This window comes from Caloenas nicobarica, chromosome 39 (genome assembly GCF_036013445.1).
Source record: "Caloenas nicobarica isolate bCalNic1 chromosome 39, bCalNic1.hap1, whole genome shotgun sequence".
In the NCBI taxonomy this organism is placed as follows: Eukaryota; Metazoa; Chordata; class Aves; order Columbiformes; family Columbidae; genus Caloenas; species Caloenas nicobarica.
In genome coordinates this window covers 53,359-77,670 of record NC_088283.1, presented here as the reverse complement: position 1 = coordinate 77,670, position 24,312 = coordinate 53,359, and the positions used below count along the sequence as shown (strand labels likewise).

Sequence of the window (24,312 nt, the reverse complement as noted above, 5' to 3'; positions counted from 1 at the left end):
CCCCGAACTCCTGGGTCCCTCCCGGACTCCTGGGTCCCTCCCCGAACTCCTGGGTCCTCCCCCGAACTCCTGGGTCCCTCCCTGAACTCCTGGGTCCCTCCCTGAACTCCTGGGTCCCTCCCGAACTCCTGGGTCCCTCCCGGACTCCTGGGTCCCTCCCGAACTCCTGGGTCCCCCCCGCCAGGTGCCTCTTGGGGACAGAGAAGGGACATTTTGGGGGGGGCACCTGTGCAGGGAATAAACATTTGGGGGTTCCCCCCCCCCCATAAACTGTCTCAGCGGTGATATTGGGGACCCCCAGTGACGTCACAGCCCCCGATGACATCACAGCCCCGTTTCCATGTTTATTTGATACAAAATCATAAGTTACGAAATGGGGGGGGGGGGGAGACATTGGGGACCCCTCCCCCCCCAAACTGTCACCCCTCCCCCACAACCCCCACATGTGGGGGGAGGGAACATTGGGGACCCCCCCCCCCAAAAAAATACAGGACGATCCCCCCTTAATGGGGGGGAGGGGGACACGAGTTGGGGACAATTTGGGGGGGAGGGGACATTGGGGACCCCCCCGGTGACCAGAGGGGCCCCAAAAATAATGGGGGTGATGGGGGGGGGGGGGGGTGTTTAACCGCCACCCCCCCCCAAATGTCACCACAGCCAGGTGGGTGTCCCCTGGTATTGGGGGGGGTCACTTTGGGGGTGCCCCCCCCCCCCTTTTTGGGGTGTCCCACAGAGTGAATGGGGGGGGGGGGCCCCCCCTCCCCGGTTTTGGGGTTCCCCCCCCGGTTTTGGGGCCCCCCCCGGGTTTTGGGGCCCCCCCCCGGGTTTTGGGGTCCCCCCCCCGGGTTTTGGGGCCCCCCCTCAGCGCATGCGGTAGTCAGTGGAGCAGGAGAGCTCGCTGAGCTGGCCCTTGAAATCCAGGTCGATGGTGAAGTCCAGGTCGCGCTGGGGGGGGAAGCGGGGTCAGCCGGGGTCAGCCGGGGTCACCCGGGGTCAGGCGGGGTCACCGCGGGGTCAGCCGGGGTCAGCCGGGGTCAGCCAGGGTCAGCCGGGGTCACCGCGGGGTCAGCCGGGGTCAGGCTGGGTCATGGGGGTCAATGCCGGGAGGGGGGGGGGGGAACACACGGGGTCAGCCAGGGGTCACCCGGGGGTAACCGTGGGGTCACCCGGGGTCAGGTGGGGGGCACCCCAGGGGTCATGGGGTCAATGCCAGGGCGGGGGGGGGGGACGGGGACACGACACACACGGGGTCACCCAGGGTCATGGGGTCAGCCAGGGATCAATGCGAGGGCGGGGGGAGACGGGGTCAGCTGGGGGTCATGGGGTCAGCCAGGGGTCAATGCCAGGGACATGGGGGTCAGCCCGGGGTCACTAGGTCACTCGAGGTCAGCCAGGGGTCATGGGGTCAGCCAGGGGTCAATGCCGGGGACATGGGGTCAGCCAGGGGTCGCCCCAGGGCTCAATGCCGGGGGGGGGGGGGGGGCGACGACACGGGGTCACCCGGGGTCATGGGGTCAGCCAGGGGTCAATGCCGGAGGGGGACACACATGGGGTTAACCAGGGGTCACCCAAGGGTCATGGGGTCAATGCCGGGGGGGGGGGGGGGGGTGTCACTCAGGGTCATCGCGGGGTCACCCAGGGTCAGGCGGGGGTCATGGGGTCAGCCAGGGGTCAATGCCGGGGGAGGACATGGGGTCACTGCAGGGTCACGGGGTCAGCCGGGGGTCACGGGGTCAGCACAGGGTCACCCAGGGGTCATGGCAGGGTCAATGATGGGGGAGGGGACACGGGGTCACCGTGGGGTCACAGGGGTCACAGACGCGGGGGAGGGGTCACCAAAATAAGGGGGGGACCCCAATTACCCCCCCGCCCCCCCCAAAAAACTCTGAGCCCACCCCCCAAAGGTCCCCCCACAATGTCCCCAAGTGTCCCCCAGGTCACCCCAAGGGTCCCCTCCGTGTCCCAAATGTTCCTGGCGTGAGATTCCTGGTGACGGTGACACCACCTCAGTGTCCCCAAGGTCGTCCCAAGTGTCCCCAGGGTCTCTTGACCTTGAGCTCCATGGTGACACCACCACCGGGACACCGGGCGTCCCCATGTCCCCAGGGTCCAGCCCCTGTCCCCAGGGTCCCCCCGCCGTGTCCCCAAGGTCCCCCCGGCGCGTCCCCTCACGTTGTTCTTGGCGTTGGGTTTCATGGTGATGGTTCCGAAGATCTCCTCCCCGCTCTTCACCGTCAGGTACTCCTCCATGTAGAAAACCGTCTGCTTCCAGTGCGTGTACGGGGACTCGGGGCCTGGCGGGGACATGGGGACATCGTCAGAGACACGGGGACAATGGGGACATCAGAGACAAGGGGACAATGGGGACATGGGGACATCGTCAGAGACACGGGGACCATGGGGACATCAGAGACATGGGGACAATGGGGACATGGGGACATCGTCAGAGACACGGGGACAATGGGGACATCAGAGACAAGGGGACAATGGGGACATGGGGACATCGTCAGAGACATGGGGACAATGGGGACATGGGGACAATGGGGACATGGGGACATCATTGGAGACATGGGGACATCATCGGAGACATGGGGACAATGGGGACATCAGAGACATGGGGACATGGGGACATCAGAGACATGGGGACATGGGGACATCGTCAGAGACATGGGGACAATGGGGACATGGGGACATCATCGGAGACATGGGGACAATGGGGACATCAGAGACATGGGGACAATGGGGACATGGGGACATCGTCAGAGACATGGGGACATGGGGACATGGGGACATCGTCAGAGACACGGGGACAATGGGGACACGGGGACATCGTCAGAGACACGGGGACAATGGGGACATCAGAGACATGGGGACAATGGGGACATCAGAGACATGGGGACAATGGGGACACGGGGACATCGTCAGAGACATGGGGACATGGGGACATCATCGGAGACATGGGGACAATGGGGACAATGGGGACATGGGGACATCATCAGAGACATGGGGACAATGGGGACATCAGAGACATGGGGACAATGGGGACAATGGGGACATCGTCAGAGACACGGGGACAATGGGGACATCAGAGACATGGGGACAATGGGGACACGGGGACATCGTCAGAGACATGGGGACAATGGGGACATGGGGACATCATTGGAGACATGGGGACATCATCGGAGACATGGGGACATCAGAGACATGGGGACATGGGGACATCAGAGACATGGGGACATGGGGACATCGTCAGAGACATGGGGACAATGGGGACATGGGGACATCATCGGAGACATGGGGACAATGGGGACATCAGAGACATGGGGACAATGGGGACATGGGGACATCGTCAGAGACATGGGGACAATGGGGACATCGGAGACATGGGGACAATGGGGACATGGGGACAATGGGGACATCAGAGACATGGGACATGGGGACATGGGGACAATGGGGACATCAGAGACATGGGGACATGGGGACATCGTCAGAGACATGGGGACAATGGGGACATCAGAGACACGGGGACATGGGGACATCAGAGACAAGGGGACAATGGGGACATGGGGACATCGTCAGAGACATGGGGACAATGGGGACATGGGGACATCGTCGGAGACACGGGGACAATGGGGACATCAGAGACAGGGGGACAATGGGGACATCAGAGACACGGGGACATGGGGACATCAGAGACAAGGGGACAATGGGGACACGGGGACATCGTCAGAGACATGGGGACAATGGGGACACGGGGACATCGTCAGAGACATGGGGACATGGGGACATGGGGACATCGTCAGAGACATGGGGACAATGGGGACATCAGAGACATGGGGACAATGGGGACATGGGGACATCGTCAGAGACATGGGGACATCATCGGAGACATGGGGACAATGGGGACAATGGGGACATGGGGACATCATCGGGGACATGGGGACAATGGGGACATGGGGACAATGGGGACATGGGGACATCATCGGAGACATGGGGACATCATCAGAGACATGGGGACAATGGGGACATCAGAGACATGGGGACATCAGAGACATGGGGACAATGGGGACACGGGGACATCGTCAGAGACATGGGGACAATGGGGACATGGGGACATCATCGGAGACATGGGGACAATGGGGACATGGGGACAATGGGGACATGGGGACATCATTGGAGACATGGGGACATCATCGGAGACATGGGGACAATGGGGACATCAGAGACATGGGGACATCGGAGACATGGGGACATCAGAGACATGGGGACAATGGGGACATGGGGACATCATCGGAGACATGGGGACATCAGAGACATGGGGACAATGGGGACATGGGGACATCGTCAGAGACATGGGGACATCAGAGACATGGGGACATGGGGACACGGGGACACCAATGGGGATGTTCTGCAGCTGACCCCGCCCCCTCCAGCGCTGGCTCCGCCCCCTCGACCACTGGCCCCGCCCCCTCCGTGAGGCTCCGCCCCCTCTAGTGGCTGACCCCGCCCCCTCCGTGAGGCCCCGCCCCCTCTAGTGGCTGGCTCCGCCCCCTCCGTGAGGCTCCACCCCCTCTAGTGGCTGACCCCGCCCCCTCCGTGAGGCTCCGCCCCCTCTAGTGGCTGGCTCCGCCCTCTCCGTGAGGCTCCGCCCCCTCTAGTGGCTGACTCCACCCCCTCCGTGAGGCTCCGCCCCCCTCCGTGAGGCTCCGCCCCCTCTAGTGGCTGACTCCACCCCCTCCGTGAGGCTCCGCCCCCCTCCGTGAGGCTCCGCCCCCTCTAGTGGCTGACTCTGCCCCCTCCATGAGGCTCCGCCCCCTCTAGTGGCTGACTCCACCCCCTCCGTGAGGCTCCGCCCCCTCTAGTGGCTGACTCCACCCCCTCCGTGAGGCTCCGCCCCCTCTAGTGGCTGGCTCCGCCCCCTCCGTCAGGCTCCACCCCCTCTAGTGGCTGACCCCGCCCCCTCCGTGAGGCCCCGCCCCCTCCAGTGGCTGGCTCCGCCCCCTCCGTCAGGCTCCACCCCCTCTAGTGGCTGACTCCGCCCCCTCCGTGAGGCTCCGCCCCCTCTAGTGGCTGACCCCGCCCCCTCCGTGAGGCTCCGCCCCCTCTAGTGGCTGACTCCGCCCCCTCCGTGAGGCTCCACCCCCTCTAGTGGCTGACTCTGCCCCCTCCATGAGGCTCCGCCCCCTCTAGTGGCTGACTCCACCCCCTCCGTGAGGCTCCGCCCCCTCTAGTGGCTGACTCTGCCCCCTCCATGAGGCTCCGCCCCCTCTAGTGGGTGGCTCCGCCCCCTCTAGTGGCTGGATCCGCCCCCTCCGTCAGGCTCCACCCCCTCTAGTGGCTGACCCCGCCCCCTCCGTGAGGCTCTGCCCCCTCTAGTGGCTGGATCCGCCCCCTCCATGAGGCTCCGCCCCCTCTAGTGGCTGACCCCGCCCCCTCTGTGGCTGACTCCACCCCCTCTGCAGATGACTCCGCCCCCTCCATGAGGCTCCGCCCCCCAGCACTGGCTCCACCCCTCCCTAAGACCCCGCCCCTTCAGGCCCCGCCCACCGCCGGCCAAGCCGCTTCTCTTGTGCCCATAGGGAACCTGATTGGGCCGCAGCGTTGGCTCCGCCCCCTCCGCAGATGGCTCCGCCCCCTCCTAGGACCCCGCCCCTCGAGGCCCCGCCCCTCGAGGCCCCGCCTACTGGTGGAGAAGCCGGTCCTCTTGTGGCAGCGCGTGAACTCGATGTTGAAGTAGGCGACCAGCGCGTGGACGTAGTCGTTGCGCTTGACCTGCAGGCAGAACGGGGCCGTGAACGTCAGCTCCTCCACCTTCACCGAGTAGATGTCGACCTCCTGGGGGGGGGGCGGAAAACGGCGGAATCAGCGCGGAAAACCGCCCCCCCCCCCCCCCCAAAAACGCCAGAATTCAGCCCAAAAAGCCAGCCGGAGATGTGGAGACCCGCCCCCCCAAAAAAACCGCGTGAATGCGCTCCGAAAAAACCAGCCCCCGAATCAGCACGACAACCACAAACGCGGCTCCTGCACCTTCGCCGAGGACGCGGCCAATTCCTGGGGAAATGACCCCAAAATGAGCGCCGGGAATGACCCAAAATCCCCCAAATTCACCCCAAAACTCAACCCTAGAGACCCCAAAACCGCCAAACTGACCCCAAAATCCACCCAAATCCCCCAAAACTCGGCTCCTGCACCTTCACCAAGGACGCGGCCAATTCCTGGGGAAACGACCCCAAAACGAGCGCCGGGAATGACCCAAAATCCCCCAAATTCACCCCAAAACTCAGCCCTAAACAGAGACCCCAAAACCGCCAAAGTGACCCCAAAATCCACCCAAACCCCCCCAAACTCGGCTCCTGCACCTTCACCGAGTATGTGGCCAATTCCTGGGGAAACGACCCCAAAAATCAGCGCCGGGAATGACCCAAAATCCCCCAAATTCACCCCAAAACTCAGCCCTAAACAGAGACCCGAAATCACCCAAATCCGCCCCAAAATTCAGCCCCAAACCCCCCCAAACTCGGCTCCTGCACCTTCACCAACTTCGCGGCCAATTCCTGGGGAAACGACCCCAAAATGAGCACCGGGAATGACCCAAAATCCCCCAAATTCACCCCAAAACTCAGCCCTAAATAGAGACCCCAAAACCACTGAACTGACCCCAAAATCCACCCAAATCCCCCCAAACTCAGCTCCTGCACCTTCACCGAGTATGTGGCCAATTCCTGGGGAAATGACCCCAAAAATCAGCGCCGGGAATGACCCAAAATACCCCAAATTCACCCCAAAACTCAGCCCTAAATAGAGACCCCAAAACCGCCAAACTGACCCCAAAATCCACCCAAATCCCCCCAAACTCGGCTCCTGCACCTTCACCGACTTCACGGCCAATTCCTGGGGAAATGACCTCAAAATGAGCGCCGGGAATGACCCAAAATCCCCCAAATTCACCCCAAAACTCAGCCCTAAACAGAGACCCCAAAACTGCCAAACTGACCCCAAAATTCAGCCCCAAATCCCCCCAAACTTGGCTCCTGCACCTTCGCCGACTTCGCGGCCAATTCCTGGGGAAACGACCCCAAAAATCAGCGCCGGGAATGACCCAAAATCCCCCAAATTCGCCCCAAAACTCAGCCCTAAATAGAGACCCCAAATTACCCAAATCCGCCCCAAAATTCAGCCCCAAACCCCCCCAAACTCGGCTCCTGCACCTTCACCGACTTCGCAGCCAATTCCTGGGGAAACGACCCCAAAACGAGCGCCAGGAATGACCCAAAATACCCCAAATTCGCCCCAAAACTCAGCCCTAAATAGAGACCCCAAAACCGCCAAACTGACCCCAAAATCCACCCAAATCCCCCCAAACTCGGCTCCTGCACCTTCACCGAGTATGTGGCCAATTCCTGGGGAAATGACCCCAAAAATCAGCGCCGGGAATGACCCAAAATACCCCAAATTCACCCCAAAACTCAGCCCTAAATAGAGACCCCAAAACCGCCAAACTGACCCCAAAATCCACCCAAACCCCCCAAACTCGGCTCCTGCACCTTCACCGACTTCACGGCCAATTCCTGGGGAAATGACCTCAAAATGAGCGCCGGGAATGACCCAAAATCCCCCAAATTCACCCCAAAACTCAGCCCTAAACAGAGACCCCAAATCACCCAAATCCGCCCCAAAATTCAGCCCCAAACCCCCCCAAACTCGGCTCCTGCACCTTCGCCAACTTCGCGGCCAATTCCTGGGGAAACGACCCCAAAAATCAGCGCCGGGAATGACCCAAAATCCCCCAAATTCGCCCCAAAACTCAGCCCTAAATAGAGACCCCAAAACCACTGAACTGACCCCAAAATCCACCCAAACCCCCCCAAACTCGGCTCCTGCACCTTCACCGACTTTGCGGCCAATTCCTGGGGAAACGACCCCAAAAATCAGCGCCGGGAATGACCCAAAATCCCCCAAATTCACCCCAAAACTCAGCCCTAAACAGAGACCCCAAAACCGCCAAACTGACCCCAAAATCCACCCAAATCCCCCCAAACTCGGCTCCTGCACCTTCGCCGACTTCGCGGCCAATTCCTGGGGAAACGACCCCAAAAATCAGCGCCGGGAATGACCCAAAATCCCCCAAATTCACCCCAAAACTCAGCCCTAAACAGAGACCCCAAATCACCCAAATCCACCCCAAAATTCAGCCCCAAACCCCCCCAAACTCGGCTCCTGCACCTTCACCGACTTCGCAGCCAATTCCTGGGGAAACGACCCCAAAACGAGCGCCGGGAATGACCCAAAATACCCCAAATTCACCCCAAAACTCAGCCCTAAATAGAGACCCCAAAACCGCCAAACTGACCCCAAAATTCAGCCCCAAATCCCCCCAAACTCGGCTCCTGCACCTTCACTGAGTATGTGGCCAATTCCTGGGGAAACGACCCCAAAACGAGCGCCGGGAATGACCCAAAATCCCCCCAATTCACCCCAAAACACAAATACCACCCCCCCCCCCCCATTTCTGAGCCCAAACCCAACAAATCCGACCCCGTAACCCCCAAAAAACAAAGCGGGGGGGGTCACCCGACCCCCCCCCCCCAATTAACGCGGGGCTCCCGTTAATTACCTTAATTAAGCAGGCGTTGGTAACGAGCTGCTTGGGATCCACCACGTCCACCAGCGGCTCCTTAATGGCCACGTCCTTGATACACGACATGTCGAAGCCGTAAACGTTTTCCCACCCTTGTTTTTGGGGAGAAAAAAAAAAAAACCCCAAAATGGATATTTTAGGATAGGGGGGATTGGGGACCCCAAGCGCGGAGCCCCAAAATGGGGTTTTTTTGCCCCAAAAAGCGGCTCACAGTGGATTTTGTAGTCCTTGTATTGTCGGTCCTCGATGGCTGTGACGTAGAGGGTGGCGCGGTCGGGGAAGATGAGCCCGTCGGGGGTCTGGGGGGGACAAGGGACAATTTGGGGGGACACACACACTGGGGGGGGGTCCCCAATATTGGGGGTGGGGGGTTTTGGGGGATTTTGGGGGGTTTTAGGGGGTTTTCGGGGGTTTTAGGGTCCCCAACATCACTGCAGGGGCTTGAGGTGGGTTTGCAAGACGGGGGGAATTTGGGGGGTTTGGGGGACAAGGGACAATTTGGGGGGGACACACACACTGGGGGGGGTCCCCAATATTGGGGGTGGGGGATTTTGGAGGGTTTTGGGGGATTTTAGGGGGTTTTGGGATCCCCAAAATCACCCCAGGGGGTCCTGTATTCAAGGAGGGTTTGTGGGTCATAGGGGGTGGAATTTGGGGGGTTTTGGGGGACAAGGGGCAATTTGGGGGACACACACACTGGGGGGGGTCCCCAATATTGGGGGTGGGGGGTTTGGGGGGATTTTAGGGGGTTTTGGGGGATTTTAGGGGGTTTTGGGGTCCCCAAAGTCACCCCAGGGGCTCCTGTATTCAAGGAGGATTTGTGGGTCATAGGGGGTGGAATTTGGGGGACAAGGGACAATTTGGGGACACACACACACGGGGGGGGGTCCCCAATATTGGGGGTGGGGGGTTTTGGGGGATTTTGGGGGGTTTTAGGGGGTTTTGGGGGGTTTTAGGGTCCCCAACATCACTGCAGGGGCTTGAGGTGGGTTTGCAAGACGGGGGGAATTTGGGGGGTTTGGGGGACAAGGGACAATTTGGGGGGACATACACACTGGGGGGGGGTCCCCAATATTGGGGGTGGGGGGTTTGGGGGGATTTTAGGGGGTTTTGGGGGATTTTAGGGGGTTTTGGGGTCCCCAAAGTCACCCCAAGGGCTCCTGTATTCAAGGAGGATTTGTGGGTCATAGGGGGTGGAATTTGGGGGACAAGGGACAATTTGGGGGACACACACACTGGGGGGGGTCCCCAATATTGGGGGTGGGGGATTTTGGGGGGTTTTGGGGGATTTTGGGGGGTTTTAGGGGGTTTTGGGGTCCCCAACATCATCCCAGGGGCTTGAGGTGGGTTTGCAAGACGGGGGGAATTTGGGGGGTTTGGGGGACAAGGGGCAATTTGGGGGGACACATACACTGGGGGAGGTCCCCAATATTGGGGGTGGGGGATTTTGGGGGATTTTGGGGGGTTTTGGGGGGTTTTGGGGTGTTTTAGGGTCCCCAACATCACTGCAGGGGCTTGAGGTGGGTTTGCAAGACGGGGGAATTTGGGGGGTTTGGGGGACAAGGGACAATTTGGGGGGACACACACACATGGGGGGGTCCCCAATATTGGGGGTGGGGGGTTTGGGGGGATTTTAGGGGGTTTTGGGATCCCCAAAGTCACCCCAGGGGCTCCTGTATTCAAGGAGGATTTGTGGGTCATAGGGAGTGGATTTTGGGGGGTTTTGGGGGACAAGGGACAATTTGGGGGGGACACACACACGGGGGGGTCCCGAATATTTGGGGTGGGGGGTTTTGGGGGATTTTGGGGGGTTTTAGGGGGTTTTGGGGTCCCCAACATCATCCCAGGGGCTTGAGGTGGGTTTGCAAGACGGGGGAATTTGGGGGGTTTGGGCGACAAGGGACAATTTGGGGGACACACACACTGGGGGGGGTCCCCAATATTGGGGGTGGAGGGTTTGGGGGGATTTTAGGGGGTTTTGGGGGATTTTAGGGGGTTTTGGGGTCCCCAAAGTCACCCCAGGGGCTCCTGTATTCAAGGAGGATTTGTGGGTCATAGGGGTGGAATTTGGGGGACAAGGGACAATTTGGGGGGACATACACACTGGGGGGGGTCCCCAATATTGGGGGTGGGGGATTTTGGGGGGATTTGGGGGATTTTGGGGGGTTTTAGGGGGTTTTGGGGTCCCCAACATCATCCCAGGGGCTTGAGGTGGGTTTGCAAGACGGGGGGAATTTGGGGGGTTTGGGGGACAAGGGACAATTTGGGGACACACACACACTGGGGGGGCCCCCAATATTGGGGGTGGGGGGTTTTGGGGGGATTTTAGGGGATTTTAGGGTGTTTTGGGGTCCCCAAAATCACCCCATGGGCTCCTGTATTCAAGGAGGATTTGTGGGTCATAGGGGGTGGAATTTGGGGGGTTTTGGGGGACAAGGGACAATTTGGGGGGACATACACACTGGGGGGGGGTCCCCAATATTGGGGGTGGGGGGTTTTGGGGGGTTTTGGGGGGTCTTGGGGTCCCCAACATCATCCCAGGGGCTTGAGGTGGGTTTGCAGGATGGGGGGGAATTGGGAGTTTTGGGGGTCCTGTGTTTTTTGGGGGGGTGAAGGGGATCCAGGGGGGTCTGGGGGTGTTCCCGGGGGGTTTTTGGGGTGTCCCCCCCCCTCACCAGCCACTTATCGCGCGCGTAGATGACGGTGTTGAGCATGGACTCGTAGAACAGGCAGTAGCCCATCCACTCGCTGATGATGATATCGACTTCTCCACCGGCAGCTCCACCTCCTCCACCTTCCCCTTGATGATCGACACCACTGCGGGGGCAATTAGCACTAATTAATGCTAATTAGGGGCCCGGGGGGGGGGGAATTTGGGGGATCGGGGGGGAATTAGGGGGGAAATGGGGGGTAATTGTGGGGCTGGGGGGGATAATTCTGCACCGGCGGATGCAGCTTCCCCTCGATGGTCGACAGCGCTGGGGGGTAATTAATGGTAATTAGGGGTAATTAGGGGCCCAGGAGGGTCCTGGGGGGTAATTAGGGGGTTGGGGAAGGGATCTGGGGGGTAATTAGGGGACTGGGGGTAATTAGGGGATAATTACAGGGGGAAATGGGGGGTAGTTGTGGGGCTGGGGGGGACAATTCTGCACCGGCGGCTGCAGCTTCCCCTTGATGGTCGACAGCACTTTGTGGGTAATTAGCACTAATTAATGGTAATTAGGGGGCTAGGGGGGATCCGGAGGGGGTAGGTAGGGGATTGGGGGGTAATTAGGGGGATTGGGGGGTAATTAAGGGGGAAATGGGGGGTAATTGTGGGGCTGGGGGGGACAATTCTGCACCAGCAACTCCAGCTTCCCCTTGATGCTCGATAGCACTGGGGGTAATTAATGGCAATTAGGGGTAATTAGGGGGCTGGGGGGGATCTGAGGGCTAATTAGGGGGTTGGGGGAAGGGATCTGGGGGGTAATTAGGGGACTGGGGGGTAATTAGGAGATAATTAGGGAGGAAACAGGGGGTAATGGTGGGGCTGGGGGACAATTCTGCACTGGTAGCTGCAGCTTCCCCTTGATGGTCGACAGCACCGGGGGTAATTAATGGTAATTAGGGGTAATTAGGGGGCTGGGGGGTAATTAGGGGGCTGAGGGGGTAATTAGGGGGCTGGGGGGGTAATTGGGGGTCTCACCGTGATCCAGTTTATTGGCTTTGACGATCTTGACGGCGTAGTCGGAAATACTAGAGCACTCGATCTGGGGGGAAAACGGGGTGAGGGGGGGACCCCAAAACCCACAACCCCCCCCGGGGACCCCCAGACGACCCCAAAACACCCTTGGGGACCCCGGATTCCACGGGGGACCCCAAATTCCCCAGGGGGACCCCAAAACTGACCCGAATGATACGTGGGGCACCTGCTCGGGCTGCCAATGCACAGAAGATGCTGGTGCCCCCGAAACCCCCAAAAATGACCCCAAAACCCGCCAGAAACCCCATGGGGACCCCAAGGGAACCCCAAAATCCCCTTGGTGACCCTGGAGGGACCCCAAATTACAGGGGGGACCCCAAAACTGACCCTAATGATACGTGGGGCACCCGCTCGGGCTGCCAATGCAGACGATGCTGGTGCCCGAAAACCCCCCAAAATGACCCCAAAACCCCCAGGAACCCCACGGGAACCCCAAGGGAACCCCAATTTCCATGGGGGACCCCAAATTACATGGGGGACCCCAAAACTGACCCCAAGGAGCCATCAAGCACCTGCTTGGGCTGCGAACACGCAGACGAGGCTGGTGCCCCCCAAAATGACCCCAAAACCCCCCAGGAACCCCACGGGGACCCCAAGGGAACTCCAGGGGACCCCAAAACCCCCTTGGGGACCCTGTGAGGACCCCAAATTACACGGGGGACCCCAAAACTGACCCCAAGGAGCCATCAAGCACCTGCTTGGGCTGCAAACATGCAGACGAGGCTGGTGCCCCCAAACCCCCCAAAATGACCCCCCAAAACCCCCCAGGAACCCCACAGGGACCCCAAGGGAACCCCAATTTCCATGGGGGACCCCAAATTACATGGGGGACCCCAAAACTGACCCCAAGGAGCCATCAAGCACCTGCTTGGGCTGCGAACACGCAGACGAGGCTGGTGCCCCCCAAACCCCCCAAAATGACCCCCCAAAACCCCCCAGGAACCCCACGGGGACCCCGAACTCGGCGGGGGACCCCAAAACTGACCCCGATGACGCGTTTGGCCCCGGCTTTGGCGGCGAACATGCAGAGGATGCCGGTGCCGCTGCCCACATCCAGAACCACCTTGTCCTTGAACAGGTGCCGGTTGTGGAACATGGAGTTGCGGTAGGTGAGCGTGCGAACCTCGTCCTTCAGCATCTCCTGGGGGGGAAAACGGGGGGTTTGGGGGGGCCTGAACCCCAAAATAATCCCCGGAACCCTCCCCCAAACCCCCAAATTGCTCCATAGTCCCCCATAGTCTCTATGAGCTGCCTGAGCCTTGAGATCCCCCCAATAACTCATCTTGTCCTTCGGCATCTCCTGGGGGGGACACGGGGGGTTTGGGGGGGTCTGAACCCCAAAATAACCCCCGGAACCCCCCCCCAAACCCCCCCTGAAACCCCAAACCCACCTCGGTCCCCCCAAACCCACCCTGAACCCCCAAATTGCTCCATAGTCCCCCATAGTCTCTATGGGGTCCCCGACCTGCCCAGGGTCACTTTGTCCTTCGGCATCTCCTGGGGGGGACACGGGGGGTTTGGGGGGTCTGAACCCCAAAATAACCCCCGGAACCCCCCCCCAAACCCCCCCTGAAACCCCAAACCCACCTCGGTCCCCCCAAACCCACCCTGAACCCCCAAATTGCTCCATAGTCCCCCATAGTCTCTATGGGGTCCCCGACCTGCCCAGGGTCACTTTGTCCTTCGGCATCTCCTGGGGGGGACACGGGGGGTTTGGGGGGGTCCTGAACCCCAAAATAACCCCCGGAACCCCCCCAAAGCTGCCCTGAACCCCCAGATTGCTCCATAGTCCCCCATAGTCTCTATGAGCTGCCTGAGCCTTGAGATCCCCCCAATAACTCATCTTGTCCTTCGGCATCTCCTGGGGGGGACACGGGGGGTTTGGGGGGGTCTGAACCCCAAAATAACCCCCGGAACCCCCCCCCAAACCCCCCCTGAAACCCCAAACCCACCTCGGTCCCCCCAAACCCACCCTGAACCCCCAAATTGCTCCATAATCCCCCATAGTCTCTATGGGGTCCCCGACCTGCCCAGGGTCACTTTGTCCTTCGGCATCTCCTGGGGGGGACACGGGGGTTTGGGGGGGTCTGAACCCCAAAATAACCCCCGGAACCCCCCCAAACCTGCCCTGAACCCCCAAATTGCTCCATAGTCCCCCATAGTCTCTATGAGCTGCCTGAGCCTTGAGATCCCCCCAATAACTCACCTTGTCCTTCAGCATCTCCTGGGGGGACACGGGGGGTTTGGGGGGGGCCTGAACCCCAAAAATACCCCCCTGGGCCCCCCCAAATCCCCATTGAACCCCCACAGCCCCCTCAAACCTGCTCCCCCCCCCATCCTGGGAGGGTAAAGGGCCCCCCAAAAAATTACCGTATTTTTCAATATTTTGGGGCAAGCGCAAAAAGTTTGGGGGGAGCAAATAAATTTGGGGGGGGCCTCAAGAATTTTGGGGGGAGGGGGCAAGGAATTTTGGGGGTGTCCCAGCCCCACAGCCCCCCCAAAATGTGCTCCTCCCTCTCCTACGAGGATAAAGGGCCCCCCCAAAATTACCATACTTCTCAGTATTTTGGGGCACAAAAAAAATATGGGGGGGGGGGGGTAATAAATTTAGGGGGGAGCAAATAAATTTGGGGGGGGGTCCCAAAACATTCTGGGGGTGTCCCAGCCCCACAGCCCCCCCCAAAATGTGCTCCTCGCCATCCTGGGAGGATAAGGGCCCCCCCCAAAATTACCGTATTTTTCAGTATTTTGAAGGAGGCAAAAAAAATCTGGGGGGTGGGCACAAAAGTTTGGGGGGCCCAAGAAATTTGGGGGGGGAGGGTAAGAAATTTTGGGGGTGTTGCGGCCCCGCGGCCCCCCCCAAATGTGCTCCCCCCCATCCTGGGAGGATAAAGGGCCCCCCAAAAAATTACCGTATATTTCAGTATTTTGGGGCAAGAATAAAAATTTTGGGGGGGGGGGGGGGGGTCAAGGGGATCTGGGGGGGTCAGTGGGACCTGGGGGGGGTTTTTTTGGGGTGTGGGGGGCTCCCCGTTACCTCGTGGATGCCGAAATGGGCGTAAGAATCGAAATAATAATCCTTGGACGTCATCTCCTCGGCCGAAGGTTTGCTGCTCTCGCCGGGGGGGCACGAAACCTATGGTGGGGGGGACACCCAAAAAAATGGGGGGGGTCACCATGTGGGGGACACCCCCCCCGCCCCCAAAATCCTGGGGATTCCCCCCAAAAATCCCTGGGGATCAGCATCCCCCCCTCCCATCCTGATGCTGCTCACGGGGTGTGTGGGGGTTTGGGGAGGGGGAGTTTTGGGGGGATTTATGGGGGTTTTGGGGTGGTTTTTTTTGGGGGGGGGGTTTGTGGGGGTGTGGGGTGTTTTGGGGGGGCCCTGGGGGGGGAATTTTTGGGGGGGGTTTGTGGATATTTACAGTTTCTAGCGGCGGCTGGAGCCTCATCCCGGTAGCCAGGGAGGCTACAAGGGTCTGCGGGAGAGACAGGGACACGGTCACCCCAAAATGGGGGGGACCCCGAAATGGGGGGGACCCCGAAATGGGGGGGACACCCCGGAAATGGGGGGGAACCCCAAAATGGGGGGGGAGACGCCAAAATGGGGGGGGCGGGGGGGACACACCCTGGAAATGGGGGAAACACCAAGAATAGGGGAGACCCCAAATGGAGGGGACCCCAAAAGTGGGGGAGACCCCAAAAATGGGGGGGACCCCAAAAATGGGGGGAGATCCCAGAAATGGGGGGGACAACCGGGAAATGGGGGAGACCCCAAAATGGGGGGGACCCCAAAAATGGAGGGACCCCAAAAGTGGGGGAGACCCCAAAAGGAGGGGAGGACCCCCCAAAAATGGGGGGGCCCCCAAAAGAGGGGAGGACACCCCGGAAATGGGGGGGACCCCAGAATAGGGGGGACCCCAAAAATGGGGGGGGGACACTAAACATGGGGGGACTCCAAAAATAGGGGGGACAATCTGGAAATGGGGGACACCCCAAATATGGGGGAGATCCCAAAATTGGGGGGGGACCCCAAAAATGGGGAGGACCCCAAAAATGGGGGGTTTAGGGCGGTGATTCGAGGGGGCTGGGGGGGGGCACGGGCTGATTTTTGGGGGGTTCTGAGGGTTTGGGGGGGGTCAAGGGAGCATTTTGGGGGCGTTCTGGCGACTTGGGGGGGCAGGACCTTATTTTTGGGGGGTTCCGGGTGGTTTGGGGGGATCATGGGATGATTTGGGGGGGGGGTGTTATGACCCTATTTTGGGGGTTCTGAGTATTCGGGGGGGTCAGGGCCCTATTTTGGGGGGCTGGGGGAGTATTTTTGGGGGGGCAGCAGCTCCTGTGTAAACCCCCCCCCCCCCCCACGACGGGTCTGGGGTCACGATATGACCCCCCCTGTCACGACATGACCTCCCCCCCAGCCACAAAATCCCCCCCCAAGCCACAATGACCCCCCCCCAAGTCGCGATATGACCCCCCCTCAATACACCCCCCCCCCCCCAAATCCCGAATCCCCCCCCCACCTTGTCACGACAGGCCCCGCCCCTATCGCCCCCCCCCCCTTTTTTTTTTGTTCCCGCGCTGGCGGGAACCGCGTGGCGGGGGCGTGGCCACGGGTGGGCGTGGCCACGGGGGTGGGCGTGGCCGCCAGGGCAGTGGGCGTGGCCAAAGGGGGGGGGGGGCGGGTCGCGCCCCTCCCCACGTGGCCCCGTCGCCACGTGGCCCCGAACCCCCCAAGCACATCGGGACCCCCCCAGACCCAATTAACACCCCCCAGACCCAATTAACATCCCCCAGACCCAATTAACACCCCCCCAGACCCAATTAACACCCCCCGAGAACCCCCAGACTCAATTAAGGGCCCCCCCCACGAGCTCATTAGGGTCCCCCCAGACCCAATTAACACCCCCCAGACCCATTAACACCCCCCCAGACCCAATTAACATCCCCCAGACCCAATTAACACCCCCCAGACCCAATTAAGGCCCCCAGAAACCCCCCCCCAAGACCCAATTAACAACCCCTGAGACCCCCCCCGACTCAATTAAGACCCCCAGAGACACCCCCAGACCCAATTAAGGCCCCCCCGACCCAATTAACACCCCCCCCAGCGCCAATTAAGACCCCCAGAGACCCCCCCAGCCGCAATTAACCCCCCCCAGCCCCAATTAAGACCCCCCAGCCCCAATTAAGGCCCCCCCAGCCCCAATTAAGACCCCCCCAGCCCCAATTAAGACCCCCCAGCCCCAATTAACGCCCCCCAGCCGCAATTAACGCCCCCCCAGCCGCAATTAAGACCCCCCAGCCCCAATTAACGCCCCCCCAGCCCCAATTAAGACCCCCCAGCCCCAATTAACGCCCCCCAGCCGCAATTAACGCCCCCCCAGCCGCAATTAAGACCCCCCAGCCCCAATTAAGACCCCCCCCAGCCCCAATTAAGACCCCCCAGCCCCAATTAACGCCCCCCCAGCCGCAATTAAGACCCCCCAGCCCCAATTAAGACCCCCCCAGCCCCAATTAACGCCCCCCAGCCCCATTTGGGCCCCCCCGGCCCCTTTAGGCCGCATTAACCGCCCCCCCCCCCCACCTCAATTTCGGACCCCCCGGACGCGTTACCCGCCCCCCCCCCCCCACACACTCAGGGCCCCCCCGGCCCCGCGAACCCCCAATTAAGCCCCAATTAAGCCCAATTAAGCCGCGGTTCCCGCCATTTCCCGCTCACCTCCATGACACAGTTCGCCGCCTCCGCCATCTTGTGAGCGCGAGGAGCTGCCCCCCCCCCCCGCCTTTTATAGCGTGGGCGGGGCCTCGCCAGCCCGCCCCTCTACGCGCTCTCCCATTGGTCGCCGCCTCGCCGGGGGGGCGTGGAAGCGCGGGAGCGCCGGGCGCTGATTGGGCGGCGCGGTGTCAGTCACGGGGAAGGCGCCGGTGTAAGCCCCGCCTCCCTCCCCGACCCCCCCCCCCCCCACCCCCGCGGCGCGGTGATAGGCGGGGAGAGCTGTCAGTCACGGGTTGCCCCGCCCACGGGCGCCGCTGGGCAGCGCGCCCCCTGGCGGCGGGGAGGACGCCGCAGCGCCTGCCATTCATTCCCCCCATTGTCCCCATAGAGGGGACCCAGGCGTCCGGGCCCTATAGAGGGGACCCAGGCGTCCGGGCCCTTCATCCCCCCCCCAGCCTTGAGATCACCTAAAAATCACTATTTTGTTTGGTTGGTTTTGGTTTAATTCACCGTAGAAAAAAGAAAAAAAAACCAAACGAACAACTGGGGCGGGGAGGGGACCCAGGCGTCCGGGGGGACCCAGGCGTCCGGGGGACCCCCCTCACCATTTGGGGGGCCCGAAGCGGCCGAGCAGCTGCTGCTGCGTGTCCAGGTCCTTCTGCACCTTCCGGCGGAGGTAGAAGATGGGACAGTCGCGGCTGGGGGGACATCGGGGACATTGGGGACATCGGGGACATTGGGGACATCGGGGGGAATGGGGGGACATTGGGGACAATGGGGACAATGGGGACGATGGGGACAATGGGGGGACATTGGGGACATTGGGGACATCGGGGACAATGGGGACATTGAGGGGAATGGGGGGACATTGGGGACATTGGGGACATCGGGGACAATGGGGGGACATTGGGGGGAATGGGAGGACAATGGGGACACTGGGGAGATTGGGGACATTGGGGGGACACTGGGGACCATGGGGACATCGGGGACACTGGGGACCATGAGGACATGGGGGACAATGGGGGGACATTGGGGACATTGGGGACATCGGGGACACTGGGGACATTGGGGGGACACTGGGGACAATGGGGAGAAATGCGGGACATTGGGGACAATGGGGGGACATGAGGACATTGGGGACAACGGGGGACAATGGGGACACTGGGGAGATTGGGGACATGGGGGACAATGGGGGGACACTGGGGACATTGGGGACATGGGGACAATGTGGGGAAATGGGGACATTGGGGACATCGGGGGGACACTGGGGACAATGGGGACATTGGGGACACTGGGGACCATGGGGACATTGGGGACAATGGGGGGAAATGGGGACATCGGGGACATTGGGGGGACACTGGGGACAATGGGGACATCGGGGACATTGGGGACATGGGGGACAATGGGGGGACATGAGGACATGGGGACAATGGGGACATGGGGACATGGGGACATGGGGACAATGGGGACAGGGGGACAATGGGGACATGAGGACATGGGGACATGGGGACAATGGGGACATGGGGACATGGGGACATGGGGACAATGGGGATATGGGGACAATGGGGACATGGGGACATTGGGGGGACATGGGGACATGGGGACAATGGGGACAATGGGGACATGGGGACATGAGGACATGGGGATATGGGGACAATGGGGACATGGGGACATTGGGGGGACATGGGGACATGGGGACAATGGGGACAATGGGGACATGGGGACATTGGGGGGACATGGGGACATGGGGACATGGGGACATGAGGACATGGGGACATGAGGACATGGGGACAATGGGGACAATGGGGACAATGGGGACATGGGGACAATGGGGACATGGGGACATGGGGACACGGGGTGAGGTGGGGGCCGGGGGTGTCACCTGGCGCAGAGCACGTCCTGGTGCAGGGAGCCCTGGCAGCGCTGGCACTGGCTCCAGAGCCGCGAGAAGCTGCGCTCCAGCTCGGCCAGCTGCTGCACCTGCGCGGACCCAGGCGTTCGGGGGGACCCAGGCGTCCGGGGGGACCCAGGCATCCGGGGGGACCCAGGCGTCCGGGGGCACCCAGGAGTCCGGGGGGACCCAGGCGTTCGGGGGGACCCAGGAGTCCGGGGGGATCCAGGCGTTCGGGGGGACCCAGGCGTCCGGGGGGACCCAGGAGCTCGGGGGACCCAGGCGTTCGGGGGGACCCAGGCGTCCGGGGGACCCAGGCGTTCGGGGGGACCCAGGCATCCGGGGGGACCCAGGCGTTCGGGGGGACCCAGGAGTCCGGGGGCACCCAGGAGTTCAGGGGACACAGGAGTTCGGGGGGACCCAGGAGCTCGGGGGACCCAGGTGTTCGGGGGGACCCAGGCGTTCGGGGGCACCCAAGCGTTCGGGGGCACCCAGGCGTTCGGGGGGACCCAGGCGTCCGGGGGCACCCAGGCGTCCAGGGGGACCCAGGAGTTCGGGGGGACCCAGGAGTTTGGGAGGGACCCAGGAGTCCAGGGGGACCCAGGAGTCTGGGGGGACCCAGGCGTTCGGGGGCACCCAGGCGTTCGGGGGGACCCAGGCGTCCGGGGGGACCCAGGTGTTCAGGGGACACAGGAGCTCGGGGGACCCAGGTGCTCGGGGGGGACCCAGGCGTCCGGGGGGACCCAGGAGCTCGGGGGACCCAGGAGTGCGGGAGGGACCCAGGCGTCCGGGGGGACTCAGGAGTTCGGGGGACACAGGAGTTCGGGGGGACCCAGGAGTTTGGGAGGGACCCAGGCGTCCGGGGGCACCCAGGAGTTCAGGGGACACAGGAGTGCAGGGGGGACCCAGGCGTTCGGGGGGACCCAGGAGCTCAGGGCACACAGGAGCTCGGGGGACCCAGGAGTGCGGGGGGGACCCAGGCGTCCGGGGGGACCCAGGAGTTCGGGGGACACAGGAGTTTGGGGGGACCCAGGAGTTTGGGAGGGACCCAGGCGTTCGGGGGGACCCAGGCATCCGGGAGCACCCAGGCATCTGGGGGGACCCAGGAGTTCAGGGGACACAGGAGTGCGGGGGGGACCCAGGTGTCTGGGGGGACCCAGGAGTTCGGGGGGGACCCAGGAGTTCGGGAGGGACCCAGGCGTCCGGGCAACACCCCCAGCCCCATAGGGGACCCACCCTGTCCCATAGGGGACCCAGGCATCCGGGCCCCATAGAGGACCCATCCAGCCCCATAGAGGGGACCCGGGTGTCCAGGACCCACACAGGGGACCCAGCTCAACCCCATAGAGGGGACCCAGGCATCCGGGGCCCCCAAAACACCGGACCCAGGCGTCCGGGCCCCATAGAAAAGTGGACCCAGGCGTCCGGGCCCCAAAGAAAAGCGGACCCAGGCGTCCGGGTCCCCTAAATAAGTGGACCCAGGCGTCCGGGCCCCATAGAAAAGTGGACCCAGGCGTCCGGGTCCCCTAAATAAGTGGACCCAGGCGTCCGGGCCCCATAGAAAAGCGGACCCAGGCGTCCGGGCCCCCCACCTCTTTCTGGTAGAGCTCGGACTCACGTTCCCGGCAGAAATCGCAGACGGCGCCTGGGGGGGCGAAATGGGGCAGATTTGGGTCCATTTGGGGCAGATTTGGGTCCATTTGGGGCAGATTTGGGGCTGATTCGGGTCCGTTCGGGGTCCACGTGGGCCCGATCCTGGGGTGTTTTTGGGGTCCCCGGGGGGTATTTCGGGGTCCCCGTTTTCGGGGTGCCGGTCTCGGGATCTCACCGTGGTGCGGCAGCAGCGCCTGGCGGGTGAATTTGGGCTGATTTGGGTCCATTTGGGCCCATTTGGGGCTGATTTGGGTCCGTTCGGGGTCCATGTGGGCCCGATCCTTGGGTGTTTTTGGGGTCCCCGGGGGGGTATTTTGGGGTCCCCGTTTTTGGGGTCCCCGTTTTTGGGGTCCCCGGTTTCGGGGTCTCACCGCGGTGCGGCAGCAGCGCCCGGCGGGTGAATTTGGGGTTGATTTGGGTCCATTTGGGGCAGATTAGGGGCAGATTTGGGTCCATTCGGGGTGCACGTGGGCCCGATCCTGGGGTGTTTTTGGGGTCCCCGGGGGGTATTTTGGGGTCCCCGTTTTTGGGGTCCCCGTTTTCGGGGTCTCACCGTGGTGCGGCAGCAGCGCCCGGCAGCCCACGCAGGTGCTGCGCTTGGTGGCGAAGGGGACGAGCCCCCCCAGCTTGGCCGTCAGCAGCGTCTTGCAGCGCGTGTGCTCCCCCCCTGCGGACACAGGAACGGGGTGGGGGGCGCCCCAAAACACGCGCGCGGGGAGACGGGGGGACGGGGGGTATTGGGGGGTTTGGGGGGAAATTGGGGGGATATTGGGAGGAATTTAGGGGGGAATTTGGGGAAAATTTGGGGAAAATTTGGGAGAAAATTTGAGGGATATTGGGGGGAATTTGGGGAAAATTGGGGGAAAATTTGGGGGGAAATTTGGGGGATATTGGGAGGAATTTGGGAGGAATTTGGGGGGAATTGGGGGGATATGGCGAGGAACTTAGGGGGGAATTTGGGGAAAATTGGGGGAAAATTTGGGGGAAAATTTGAGGGATATTGGGGGGAATTTAGGGGGAATTTGGGGGAAAATTTGGGGGATATTGGGGAAAATTTGGGGAAAATTTGGGGGAAAATTTGGGGGATATTGGGGGGAATTTGGGGGGAATTTGGGGGAAATTTGGGGGATATTGGGGGAATTTGGGGAAAATTTGCGGGAAAATTTGGGGGAAAATTTGGGGGATATTGGGAGGAATTTGGGAAAAATTTGGGGGGAATTGGGGGGATATTGGGAGGAATTTAGGGGGAATTTGGGGAAAATTTGGGGGAAAATTTGGGGGAAAATTTGAGGGATATTGGGAGGAATTTGGGGGGGAATTTGGGGAAAATTTGAGGGATATTGGGGGGAATTTAGGGGGAATTTGGGGGAAAATTTGGGGGATATTGGGAGGAATTTGGGAAAAATTTGGGGGGAATTGGGGGAATTGGGGGGATATTGGGGGGAATTTGGGGAAAATTTGGGGGAAAATTTGGGGGAAAATTTGAGGGATATTGGGAGGAATTTGGGGGGAATTTGGGGGGAATTTGGGGGGAAATTTGGGGGATATTGGGGGGAATTTAGGGGGGAATTTGGGGAAAATTTGAGGGATATTTGAGGGATATTGGGGGGATTTAGGGGGAATTTGGGGGGAAATTTGGGGGATATTGGGGGATTTGGGGGATATGGAGGAATTTGGGAAATTTGGGGGATTGGGGGGTTTGGGGGGGGTATTGGGGATTTGGGATTGTTTTGGGGCTCAGGGCTAAGGTTCGGGGTCAGGGCTCAGTTTGGGGGTCAGGGGCTGTTTGGGGGTTCAGGGCTCAGTTTTGGGGTTCAGGGCTCAGTTTCGGGGTTCAGGGGCTGTTTTGGGGCTCAGGGCTCAGTTTGGGGGCTCAGGGCTCAGTTTGGGGTTCAGGGCTCAGTTTGGGGGTTCAGGGCTCAGTTTGGGGGTTCGGGTCAGTTTTGGGGCTCAGGGCTCAGTTTCGGGGTTCAGGGGCTGTTTTGGGGCTCAGGGCTCAGTTTTGGGGTTCAGGGCTCAGTTTGGGGACTCGGTCGGTTTTGGGGTCCCTGGGTGGTTTTTGGGGATGTTTTTGGGGTTCAGGGCTCAGTTTGGGGTTCAGGGCTCAGTTTGGGGGTTCAGGGCTCAGTTTGGGGGTTCAGGGGCTGTTTCGGGGCTCAGGGCTCAGGTTTGGGGCTCAGGGCTCAGTTTGGGGCTCAGGGCTCAGTTTGGGGGTTCAGGGCTCAGTTTGGGGGTTCAGGGGCTGTTTTGGGGCTCAGGGCTCAGTTTGGGGGTTCAGGGCTCAGTTTCGGGGTTCAGGGGCTGTTTTGGGGTTCAGGGCTCAGTTTGGGGGCTCAGGGCTCAGTTTGGGGTTCAGGGCTCAGTTTGGGGGTTCAGGGGCTGTTTTGGGGCTCAGGACTCAGTTTTGGGGCTCAGGGCTCAGTTTGGGGGTTCAGGGGCTGTTTCGGGGCTCAGGGCTCAGTTTGGGGGTTCAGGGGCTGTTTTGGGGTTCAGGGCTCAGTTTGGGGCTCAGGGCTCAGTTTGGGGGTTCAGAGGCTGTTTTGGGGCTCAGGGCTCAGTTTGGGGGTTCAGGGGCTGTTTCGGGGCTCAGGGCTCAGTTTGGGGGTTCAGGGGCTGTTTTGGGGCTCAGGGCTCAGTTTGGGGGTTCAGGGCTCAGTTTGGGGGTTCAG

General features: G+C 61.4%; 2 protein-coding genes across 2 annotated transcripts in view; both read right to left on the bottom strand.

Annotated features, from left to right (window-relative positions):
* Nucleotides 1-331: 331 nt before the first annotated feature.
* Nucleotides 332-18,157, bottom strand: LOC136001259 (protein arginine N-methyltransferase 1-like). The gene is given in 12 exon segments (XM_065655365.1): nt 332-945; nt 2,173-2,294; nt 5,685-5,835; nt 8,615-8,730; nt 8,850-8,937; nt 11,314-11,402; nt 11,405-11,455; nt 12,324-12,387; nt 13,366-13,521; nt 15,418-15,516; nt 15,806-15,859; nt 18,103-18,157. Coding segments are annotated over 12 exon segments (1,104 nt in total). The 5' UTR covers nt 18,133-18,157; the 3' UTR covers nt 332-861.
* A 460-nt stretch (nt 18,158-18,617) lies between these two features.
* The window catches only part of POLD1 (DNA polymerase delta 1, catalytic subunit), a 40,329-nt gene continuing 34,634 nt past the window's right edge, over nt 18,618-24,312 (bottom strand). Inside the window, 4 exon segments of the mRNA XM_065655366.1 lie at nt 18,618-18,797; nt 19,982-20,079; nt 21,583-21,635; nt 22,197-22,310. Of these exon segments, the coding sequence (XP_065511438.1) occupies nt 18,701-18,797; nt 19,982-20,079; nt 21,583-21,635; nt 22,197-22,310 (362 nt within the window). The 3' untranslated portion in view covers nt 18,618-18,700.